At 35.0% G+C, this 12,179-nt stretch overlaps 1 protein-coding gene across 1 annotated transcript; it reads right to left on the bottom strand.

Annotated features, from left to right (window-relative positions):
• Window positions 1-437: 437 nt before the first annotated feature.
• On the bottom strand, window positions 438-11,829 carry LOC131026724 (uncharacterized). Its single transcript, XM_057956661.2, has 9 exons — window positions 11,353-11,829; window positions 11,138-11,266; window positions 10,751-11,049; window positions 6,064-6,224; window positions 4,596-5,926; window positions 3,009-4,277; window positions 2,091-2,828; window positions 1,331-1,768; window positions 438-1,232 (listed from the first exon to the last, which is right to left on the bottom strand). The coding sequence occupies exons 1-9, from the start codon at window positions 11,569-11,571 to the stop codon at window positions 1,080-1,082; spliced, it is 4,737 nt and encodes a 1,578-aa protein (XP_057812644.2). The 5' UTR covers window positions 11,572-11,829; the 3' UTR covers window positions 438-1,079.
• Between the last annotated feature and the right edge of the window lie 350 nt (window positions 11,830-12,179).

Below are 12,179 nucleotides of genomic sequence, written 5' to 3'. Positions count from 1 at the left end.
GACTCTTTAAAGAGATATGCTTTTATGTCCCATGACCTCACAATTGAAAAAAGGGCTCTACTAATTATCTTTCCTTCTATGTTGAAAATAATGAAATGTGTGTTAGGTTATTTGATGCCTTAATTTATCATAAGAATGAGAAGACCTATCAAAAACATGAACCCACATGCCCTTATATAAATATAGTAATTCCATACTTTTCATTACTTGATAGAGGAATCTTTTAAAATATATAATTAAAATTTTTAAGTTAATCTCAAGGATACTGTTGTAGAGTTGGGAGCAAAAAGAAGGTATAACATAAATGTTAATAACTCTATGAAATTATAATAAGGACAAATTTTTATAACTACATAATAAGTTACTATCGTAAAAATATTAAATTTATAGAAAGATTTTTGAAGGTAATATCAAGTGTTATTTCATAAAATTTGGAGGAAAAATAAGATATACCACAAATATTTATAAATTTGTGAACTTGACATATAATACATTCAAAAGTCTCACATTCTTTGTACTTTATTTTTGGCAAATAGCTTCCAACAATTTTTGCATAAGTCCCAGTCACAATCCTTGCAACTATATATCCTTTGGTGATCCAAATATACATCCTTGAATGACGAGTCACAAACATCACAATACCTATAATTTTGTGATGTTGTTAATGACAAAGGATGCTGTGGATGTTGAGGATGGCTTGATATTTCATCACTAAAATATGTTTGCACTATTTTTGTACATTTTCCACTTTCTAAACTAGATTTTATCAATTCTTCCTTCAGCATAATGTCCGTGGCATCTCTATTTTCATCAATTGATTGACACATAATATCCACTACCTCTTTGCCACTTCCAGTTACAATTCCATCACCATCCAAGAAGACTAACCATCTCTTCTCAACATATAATTGCTTCAGAAGCTTTGTAAGTCTAAAAGGAAAATTTAATTTCTTTGCAAAATTACTTGATAAGAATTGACACCTATACCAAAACTTCACCATATCACAAAATGAAATTTTGAGCCACTGCATTTTTTCTGTGAAATCTTCATAGACCTTTTTGAATGCTTCCATATCTATTTACTCCATGATAGAGTAGTGCCCTATATATAAAATTTGAAAATATTTATGCACTTGCAGTAATTGGTCAAACTCACATTTCATTCTAAGCTTGTGAACTGGACGTTCAACATACAAAAATATAGGTTTCTTGTTAAATAATTGTTTCTCCACCTGTAAATAGAGCAAAGAAGAAGTATGAGATTAATATAAATTCAAATAGCTAGATTTTGAGAAAATAATAAATTTTTAAATGTTAGATTGTAACTTACTTTATCTCCTTCATGGTCTAAAATATCCATGTCTTCTAGAAGAAATTCTAGAGCTGATTTGTCATTTAGCTTGGAGACGACTTTGGTTATTTCAGATTCTATAAATGAATGTACTTTTATGTCCCATGACATCACAAGTGATAGTGGAGCTCTAAAAATCATTTTTCCTTCTTTGTCGAAAAGAATAAAATATGCATCTATTTCTTTGATGCTTTGAATTATTAGAGGATCGAGAAGAGCTACCAAAGACACGTATCCATATGTCCTTATATAAGTGCCAATTCCACACTTTTCATTGCTTGATAGAGGAATCCAAACACCTTGAAAATTGAAGCTTTGAAGATTCTTACAGATTTGTTGTATTTTTGTATGTGCTAAAGTGTTTAAATCACATATAAAGAGACATGTATCGTTTCCATCTAATTGATTTATATCAACCTGCATCAAATTACATAAAATTAAATATATATATAATTTATAATATTAAAAATATTTCAATTTATATAATATTAGACACAATCAATAATCTATTAAAAAATTACATCAAATATTATTATTTATGCAATAAAATATTAGACATTATTTAAGTTGAACTTTATACTACAGAAGAAATATTCTTTTAAAAATTTATGCACGGAACAATTTAGTTTGAAGAGAAAAATCCAACAACTATTTATGTTCACTTTTTTTAAAATTATAAAAACTTAAATCTAGATGCGTAGATTCATGTGTGGATTTACGCGAGTATTATGGAGCATACCTCCTTCAGATTGCAGTCGATGAAGTGATGTATGCCCTTTCTCTTCAATGCTTGTGCCAACATTCTAAACATGCTTGCTTCTGCTGGACCTGGGAATTGGACGGACCTCTCGCTTTCTTCTCCTTCGCTGTTGCAAACAAGTTTTAAACACTCTAGTAGCTCGTCAGGGGTCTCGCTTTCCTCCTCGATTTCTGACTGGTGAAAATTTTGTTTCAGCTTTTCTGAAATGTCATCTTCCCCCACTGTTTCGCCGTCCTCAAATTTCATCTTACCGTGCACCCGGACATCCGCCATGAAACACACAAGTTTGCTTTCTTCAGAATAAGACCGAAAGAAGACTTCCTTAACTAAGAAACGGCGTCTGATGTCGACGACAGGAATGGCACATGATCCTTGTGGCAGCCACTTCAGAGCTTTTCTAATGTTCTCTTCCTCTTCCTCTGCACTTACTCTCTGTCTATCCAATTCAATTCCTTTGAGACAAATAAGAATCTGAAGCTGCCCTGAACATGCTGTCCTTGATCTTTTCTTTGCCAATTCACACATATTTTTCAAACGATCTTCATGATGGGATTGCAAGTGAAAAGGGAGAGAAATGAGTGCAACAGTTGTGTCCACATCTATGGCGATGGAAGAGCGATCCATCAGTTCATCACTGCTGCCATTCAACTCTTTGCATGGATTCAGACTAAACAAGGCCACTCTCGCAGCCCTTTGCCAATCCGCAGCATCCTCATCCTGAAACAAAACAAAACAGCATGGTACAAATTAAAAAATGTAAACCACTATTGCAGCCCTTTGCCAATCTGCGTATGCCTCGATCTGAACAGAAACGAAACAAAATGATACGAAATGAAAAAGACAAACCATTCTTGCGCTCAATACGATAGAATGCATAGAAAGGGACGTAATTCACACCTTAATGGAAGGATACCCCTCCCTCGTCCAAACCAGCATAGGATATTCTTCCTTGTCCTGCATCTCTTCCCACCATTCAGTCAATTTAGTGCTTGAGTATATACGCACTAAAGAACAATTCTGCAATTTCACTATTCTCTCCATAGTTGCCGCATCCAACATGGGACATATGCTCATACGCAGTGTCCTCAAGCTGACCAAATTTTCTATATCCTTCGGCAATGTTTCCAATTTGAATCCGTTCAATATATCTAAGTTCCTTAACCTTTTCAAATTGCCGAATCCTTTCGGAAGACTCGACAAGGGCAAGCTGTAAATGTACAACTGTTCCAAACAGTTGAGCTCGCCGAAGCCAGGCGAAAGATTGACTATGTTGCCGCATCTTCTCAACTCTAGTATGTTCAATGCGGGAAGTTCTTGAAACCCAACAGGCAACTCCTTCAGAACAGGGCAATCTTTCACAATCAAGTGGGTTAAGGAACTTAGCTGGCCAAAGTCCTTCGGAAGAGCAATAAGCTTAATGCACTTAGTTATTTTCAAATACTCTAACATTTTCAATTGCACAAGACTATTGGGAAGAGTAGTTAACGAGTTGCAAGATTTTACTATAAGGCGAGTGAGAGACGACATTTTTCCAATGCTTTCCGGAAGTTCACTTAAACTAAGCAACGATTCCAGAGCTAGAGATTTTATGGAAAGCCTCGAAAAACTTTCTGGCAATCGCTCCAAGCTGATGCATCCCGCTATATCCAAAGATTGCAGAGAAATTAAGCCACCGAAGTCTTCAGGCAGTGTCCTCAAACTATCACATTTTCCCATCCGAAGCTCTTGCAGTGCAGTCAACCTTCCAAAGTCAACAGGTAATATTTCCAAACAGGTGCATCCCTCTACAGTCAACTCGGTCAATGAACACAATGAGCCGAATCCTTCTGAGAGATATTTCAGATTGGGGCAGTAATTCATAAACAATTTTTTCAATCCAGTAAGTTGTCCGAATCCTTCAGGCAAAGATTCGAAATCACATTTACTCAGATTGAGAAAGTGAACATTAGTTAAGTGGCTGAATGTTTCTGGTAATTTTCTGCATCCGACTAACCACAGCCATTCTAGAGATGCAGGAAGCTTGAACCCTTTTGGAAGTTTTACCGGTTTGCTGGAATCCACTGAAAACATTTTCAAAGTTCTCAGATTTTCGACTGGAAGTGTTGCAAGCTCCTCGCAACCTGGATATTGAATTTCGTAATGTATAGCCTTTAGAGCCCGAGGAAGCTGTCGGCATGGAAAATTAGAGTATGAACAAGTTTAAGCCAAGCTGATCATATTTAATAGAAAGTCATTGAAAATATCAAGAATAAAGTTCCATATATATATTGGTTGCATGTAAATAGACTTCTAAGAATTCAAGAAGATAAATATATTCTTTTGTTTATATACATAAGCAAACAGCAGTCAATTGTGTAACTTCATTTAATGAAACAAATTCAAACGAGCTCGGTTCAATTGCAAGTTCCATCATGTTTATCTTAGAATGGGTCACTAAATCTAAATATTGCATAAATTGAATGAAAATAATTACTGCATACTTACCTCACGGAAATCCATGCCCGTCTTCGATTTATTGTACAAACGTGCGAGCTTCTCCATTTCGGAAGCATCTGTAAAGGCAAAAGTAGTCAGGTCCCCCACTTGCAGATATCTGAGTTCTGTAAAAGCTCGATCGCATACGCCATTTATTATCACCCAATCGCCAAGCCTTAGGACCCTCAAAGAATGACGCATGGCATTTAAATCTGTAGATTCAATTGTAGCTAAACTTGTATTGTCCATAAGAGAGACGCCTTTCATATTTTTTAGCTTATATTCATCTTCCACCACAGCTGAGAATTCCCTATAATTTGTAATCCTAGTTTCCTTTGCCATTTTATTTCCCATCAACCTAAGGATATCATGAACAATCACTTCCCCTTTATTATTTCTCTTTACTAACCCTACTCTTTTCTCGAGAATTTCAAGGTTACCTGAACCTACAATGACAGCAACTTCTTCCCATAACCAACCATGAAAATATATACAAATATCAAGAAATGCCTCTTTGGCTTCTAGATCTCTCATTTTATTATACACAAACATGAGCCTTTCACTCAGGTTCTCTTCATCAGTAAATTTATCAAAATCTCCTTTCTCAAGAGCTTCCAAGACTTCTTTGTAAATAGTCTGATCCCTTTCAACCCTCAAGTAATTTCCAAACACAGACAAAAGTAGTGGGACACCTCTACAGGCCTCCGCAATGGCAGTTATACGCCCCTCTTCATCAAAGTCGCAATTGACTTGGCTTTCATCTTGATCTCCACCCAAAATTGTTTTACGCAGGATGATTTTGGCAGCAGTGTCTGACAGCCGATCTACATGGTAATCAGACAACTTTTTGATATTTAACAGTTGTTTGATATTGTTTTGTCGAGAGGTTATGACTATCCTTAACCTCGCCTCTCTGCTTGCCTGCACTGAACCGGCCTTTCCTTCTATTTGCGAAAAATGTGTTGGTAAGAGTTGTTTGATATAAGAAGAGTCAACCACGTTGTCAATAAATAATAAACAACATTGGTTGTGCACAACTTGTTGCACTTGTTGTCGCCCTTCCTCTGTATTTCGCAAATCTAATTTGCCACCCCCAAAATCATAAATGATATCTTTTTGCAGCTGCTTGATGTGAGATGCCCTGTCTGCGGTTTTCTCATCGATTATGACCCTACAAAATTTGAAACCTTTGGAAAGACAATCCAACTCCTGAATGACTGTTGAGGCCAAAACACTCTTACCAACACCTCCGAACCCCCACAATATGAGAGCTGCAACTGCTTCACTGCCTTCCAAATCCACCATTTCCTTCACCTGTGTTACTTTCTCCGCTATTCCTTCTGCATATGTTTAACAAAAGATAATAAGAAGATAAAATGATAAATCTAAAACAAATAAAAATCTTCCTAATACCACAATATAAGTTCTAAACTCCTCAAAAAAATAAAAGCTATGAATGGTGATTGTCAGTGTGCACCTGGCTTGAAGTCGAGGAGCTTCTGTGGAGATTCCTCTATGCGCAGTGTAACTTGCCTTTTAATGTCTACAACAGTGGTGAGAGTAAGAGATGATGTAATATCTTGTATACTCTTACTGGTCTTCTCAAGTTGAGACTGCATTACATCGGCATTCCAGTACCTATCAAATCATCCAACATAACCATTGCCATCTTTCATCTTCATTCGAGAACCTTGACAAAAAAAAGTGCATACTATTTACATTTTCTAATCTTTATTAATTTAAACCAACAATAGGAATTAATTAAACTAGACATCGAATGGCCCGTTGTTACCACTCCTGTATTCCAAATTGTGAGCCAATTTTTTAATATAGCAGATAATACTAATAAAAAACTTATTTATTAATTAAATAAAGTAATTAGATAAATTACAATAAAGTTATGTTTAAAGTCGTGATTATTTATTAAATTTTTATATCAGAATTTTTAAAATATTAGAATGATGAAATTTATATATTTATGTTAATTTTTATTTAATTTAATATTTATTATAAAAGAATGATTTACTATAATTACATATTGATAAATCATATAGTCATTTGTCAGTATACACGCGCGTGTATTTTCTCCTACTGCCCATATTTATTCCATTATCCATGAGTAAATGCTTTATTCCATGTAAAAGAAATTACTATTTTATTATCCTAAGTCATACCCAGAAATTGAACATTACTCACACAACTATGGATCTCATTGCTTACTTTCTAAAATTTCAATTTAAATTTAGTTAACTTTGACTCATTTCACTAGTAATTATGAGTTGACTAAACACATCTTTGCATAAATTTTTTGTATTAATATTCAAAGGCATTCAATTACATTGATTTCACACGATCACATTGATCTATTGAATTCATAAGGTCTACCATAGCCATGGAAAATAGTTTTATTGAATTCATATGGTCTACCATTTGAAAATTTATTAAGTGTGAAGAGATGTCTTGCACACCTATTATAGCTACCACTTATTTTGAGGGTATTATGCATGTGAAGGGATGTCTTGCACACCTTTTATATATATATATATATATATATAGAGAGAGAGAGAGAGAGAGAGAGAGAGAGAGAGAGAGAGAGAGAGAGAGAGAGAGAGAGAGAGAGAGAGAGAGAGAGAGAGAGAGAGAGAGAGAGAGAGAGAGAGAGAGAGAGAGAGAGAGAGAGAGAGAGAGAGAGAGAGAGAGAGAGAGAGAGAGAGAATGACTTTTATAAGTGTCCTCATGAGTGGATCCAAATATGTGAAGGATGTGGGATTATTGAGTGGTATGGAGGTAAAGCATTGTGTATTCAACATTTGTCAAGTGGATGCAATGGGTGAAGGTGAAAAGGGATAAATGGAATAAGTTTGTGAAGTGATGAAGTTGAGAAAATCATTGAAGGATGGTATGTCGAAGGAGTTTAATGAATTAGGTGAATTTGAGAATTAAATGGACAAAATATTAATGCATTAATTAAATAGATAATAAAATCCATTTAATTAATAGAAGAATTATGATAAAGTATGAAGATAATTTAATGCATCTATAGTAGTATTAACATATTTAATATTTATAAACTCTATTCCAAATTCATTCAATATTCCATATTTGAAAATGAATGTAATAGTGATGGAAACAAAATAAAATATATGAGGGATGCAAATATTTATAGGAGTTTCAAAATGAGTAAAAGAATATATTTTTGATATAAATGAAATGAGTAAATATTTTAATAATAATATTGTACTACTAGGGATATAATAAATTCAACATTGATAGGTAAAAAGTCAAGATAAGTGGTATTTTCTAAGATTCTTTGAACACAAATGTTATATGATAAAGGTTAATATATGAATCTCCAAGGATAAATCCTTAGTTTATTTTATGTAGACATTAAAACCCATTAGACATTTTGTGTTGGGTAGAAAAGGTCAATCTAATTAATTTTGGATTCATGTTTTTTTCAAAACCCATTCATGTTGAGAATAATGTTCTTTTTTCATACAAGTCATTTCTTTGTACGAAATACATGTAGGTTCAAATAGTTTCTTAGTTGAGACAATTTTTTTGTTTAAAGGAAAAAGTACTACTAATTCAATTGTTGACAAGCAAATTTTTACTAACGAAAAAGTTATGCCAATCTCTAATGTAATTTTTATGTATTTAAGTGCAAGAAAACACGATGCCTTGAAGGTAGCCCATTTCATTTTTTTTGAATCTTTAATGCAATCTACCATGCACTATTTTTTAGATCATTCTTCCCTTGCCACACATGTTCAATGTAGAATGCATCCCCTGCATATGGGCCAAAACTAGGGCCATAATGATATTCATGATGGTTGGTCTCCTCCCCCTAACTCCCTTCCTTCTTTTACTTCTTTTGTATAATTTTAGATGAAAAGATATAAGATAAATTTCTTTACATCCTATAATATTTTCATTTTTTAAAAAACTGGTTGATAAATATGTTTAAAAGAACATATAGTGAAGATAGTACTTTATAAAATTGAAATATAATTGTTAATAGTAAGATGAGTTTTATGTCATCACACTTTTGATGCTACATAAGTTTTCATATGATTTTTTTTAGAGAATTGACTTTTCAAACCTCTTGTGGCAATTATGAGTAGATTGGTTTCCCTAAGTTATTTGCATGACTTTATGACATGATCCATCATTAGTTTTCTTTTAAATAATTAATACATGATTTTTATTTTCTTTAAAGATCTTGTATTTATATTGCTTCAAGAGGCCTTTAAGGGAAGAGCACCAGTAGTCATTATAGCTAACTTCACACATCCTAAGCTCTTAAGTAGTACATTGGATTTTGACCATTTTTTTGTTGTCTTCATATGCGAATTAACTACTTATAGATATTGTTTTGGCTTTTGGGTAGTAAAGACAAACACTATGGGATCTGATATTTGTGCAAGGGTCGAAAACAGGTCATTTCAAAGTGTCATCCAAAACATATTCCCTATTGCCCCAATACCTGTTCGTTTTGACAACCAAAAAATCTACACAATTGATCCAATACTTAGGAACAAATGCCCTGATACTAGTACATTATTGATACCAATAAAGTTACACAATTGATCTAATTACTAACTTTTTTTTGAGAAAATAGACTGCTATTGACCTATTAGATCATTTTTTAGTGAAGTTCTAATTAACTAAATCTAATGAAGCAATTGAAACATAAATAATAACCAATAATCTTCCCTTATTACATAGAAAAAATCCATTTTATTGCTATGAAAAGATTAGAAATTACTAAATTCTCGATTCCAAAATGTCGACACGCCGAAGTGAATACCGGAAAGAAAGAGGTGTAATTGATTTCAATCAAACTTCCTGCAAATCCTTGGATTGGTAGAATATTTCCTCCACGAGTATAGGAGAACATCAGAAAAGAGTGGAAGGCAAGAGATGAGTACGAAATCATAGCAGAGACCCTACAGTTGCTGGTAAAAAATGCATCCTACGACTGGCTAGGGTATAAACGAATACTAAAATGCTGGCAGAAACCAACAATTTCTGGTTCAACGATTGTCGTCGACCTGTCAGAGTTCATCCTTCGGCAATCAACACCCGGTAAGACGGCGAGTAGCATATGGACAAAGAGGATAAAACATTTTAACTATGAAGATTATCATTAACATCGTAATATAGAGACGACGAGATATTGTAATGGCTAATTAGTAACAAATTCTATTGAGCTACAATTCATTTGGATCAGTTAGGTCTTAGATCTTTCATTTGTTGTTGGAGTGCTCTATCAATTAAGCTACTAATTCCTCTTGGCCAGCCCATTATCAGTCACACTACAAGTGCTTTGAGTTCCTATATTTGCTTTAATACCACTTGTTGAGCTACACCTCATTTGTACCCACTAGGACTTGAACCTAGGACCTTGCATTTGCTGCTGGAGTGCTCTACCAACTGAACTACCAGCTCCTCTTGACCAGCATTTACTGCTGGAGTGAGTGTGGCTTATTTCCAACACCCCTGTTAAGCCACATTAGAAGTGTTTGAGGCTCTTAGCTTGGCTCTAATACACTTGTTGAACCATAGCTCATTTGAACCCAATAGAACCCGAACCTAAGACCTTCCATTTGCTACTGGAATGCTCTACGAACTAAACTACCAATTCCTCTTGACCAGCCCATTATCAATACAAGTGCGACTTATTTCCAACAAATTTGAAGAATTAAAGGTCACAACTTGACGATTGACTATAGATAAAAAAGAGGAATTGATAAGGCGACTGTAGTTGCAACCATAGCAAATCGAGTGCCAAAACACTGAAATGGGGAAGGTGTATAATAAGAGAAGGGCTACAAGTTATCTTTCTAATCATCCTTTTAAAAGACCGAAAATCGTGGAAAGTGGGATTTCAAGGACGTTAACTTGTCTTTGAAGTTACAGTCTATAGACATAGATAAGGAAGAGCTTATAATATGTAAGATGGAAGCTGTGAGATTCTAAAATTGCCTTAAAGCACAAGAAAGGCCATATTCCTGGGTGAAAAAATGAAATCTACATCTCCATCAAGGAATCATTTCGAGAACGTCCATATACAGCTAATCAAACCAGAACCAAAATCACAGCACGAGTCAAATCACTGTGGAAGTGTAAGAGGCGAGAGAAAGTAGGAAAGATTTACCAACCTCGATAGCTTTCCTTGAGTGCTGTAATCACAACACAAGACTGTACCTTCTACTATTACTTGCACGGCACAACATAGTCTTTCATTGTCGCGAGGAATTGTTTGTCCCAGCTTCTCCACATCTTTTGCTAGATGAACAATTTTCTCCAATAGCTCCTTGTACTCCAACAGATTGGAAGTCACCGTTAAGCATCTCTCCAGGGCATATGCTGCCATAGACAATCCCAGGAATATCCAGTGAGACTCTCCCACTAGTTTTACTGCTTTTAAAGCCACTCTTCCCAGTTCTTTCGCTACTTCCTGAGTCAAAGCAAACCAATAGAAGTTAATTTTCCATTCATTAAACTCAACTTATTTTAGTGACATAATCCACTAATAAAGGCGTTACCGATTTCTCTAATTCATTAGCTTCTCTTGAAATGATATCTATGATGTCAGAAGCAGCTCTGGTGCTCCAAGCTACAGATTCAACTTGAATACCAGAAGAAGAGGTTGATGCCCCGTGTTGTGAAGGGGCCTGCAAAAATAAACAACACATGGAACTGATTACATCAACATTAATTATACACAGATAGCAATGGCTGAGAAGTCGAGGCTAATCACCTTTATTTTCAATAGCATATTATCTATAAACCGGATAAGCAGACCGATTTTTTGAGTTGGGTTTTCATTCCCAAGGGATTGACTAATTGTATGAATGACCGACTCCAGGGAAGGAGAAGGCGAAGAAAGATGAGGATGAGGAGTAGCAGGGGATTGATTGGGGTTAGGAGAGTTGTTATTAGGAGGTGGAGGGTTACAGCATCCGCAAGAGTTGCCCATCAGTGTATGAGCAAATTTGATGTGCGTGCTGAAACCTAGAATGAATGAATGAAGAAAGCACTCGCAGGCAGTGGAATTGAAAATAGCAGATCAAGTCTCTAAGGGTAAAGCTGCTCTACGTTTAATAATAGGAGCATGTGCGTTGTGTACACTATGCACAACCTGACTTGCAGAGAGGACAAAGGACTTTTGAGCCAGAGAAAAAGCCAAGGGCAATGTCTATCCAGAAGAGTGGTCGGCGTCAAAATATTGTCATTGCTTAATCTTTGAAATGGCGTTCACTAAATTTATCAGAATACAAGACGTCTTGATGGTACATCTTATGTCATGGTAAATCCATTTTCATCATGCTTGAACATTGTTCTCTCCATCTTAATTAGATCATTATTCTTATCAATCTTTTCTGATTAATACATCTATTCAACATACAAAATGCATCATAGACCATTCCTTCTATGTCTATCTAACATATGATATGGGTTAATTGTAATAAATCGGTGAATGCAACGGCCATTTTGTAAGGAACGATTCTGTCGGCCACTTCTCGAGATGAGAAAATGTTACGTACAGATTCGTTCCAAGGGTTTGGAACAGAAGAACGTAGTTTC

The sequence above is a fragment of the Cryptomeria japonica genome, chromosome 10 (assembly GCF_030272615.1).
Source record: "Cryptomeria japonica chromosome 10, Sugi_1.0, whole genome shotgun sequence".
Taxonomy (NCBI): domain Eukaryota; kingdom Viridiplantae; phylum Streptophyta; class Pinopsida; order Cupressales; family Cupressaceae; genus Cryptomeria; species Cryptomeria japonica.
This window is presented reverse-complemented; position numbering and strand designations above follow the sequence as displayed.

Coding starts and splice junctions, on each gene's coding strand:
- LOC131026724 (XM_057956661.2), bottom strand. CDS start 11,571: ATGGGCAACTCTTGCGGATGCTGTAACCCTCCACCTCCTAATAACAAC. Junction 11,050..11,137: donor CTAATGAATTAGAGAAATCG/GTAACGCCTTTA, acceptor GCTTTGACTCAG/GAAGTAGCGAAAGAACTGGG. Junction 1,233..1,330: donor TAGACCATGAAGGAGATAAA/GTAAGTTACAAT, acceptor CTCTATTTACAG/GTGGAGAAACAATTATTTAA.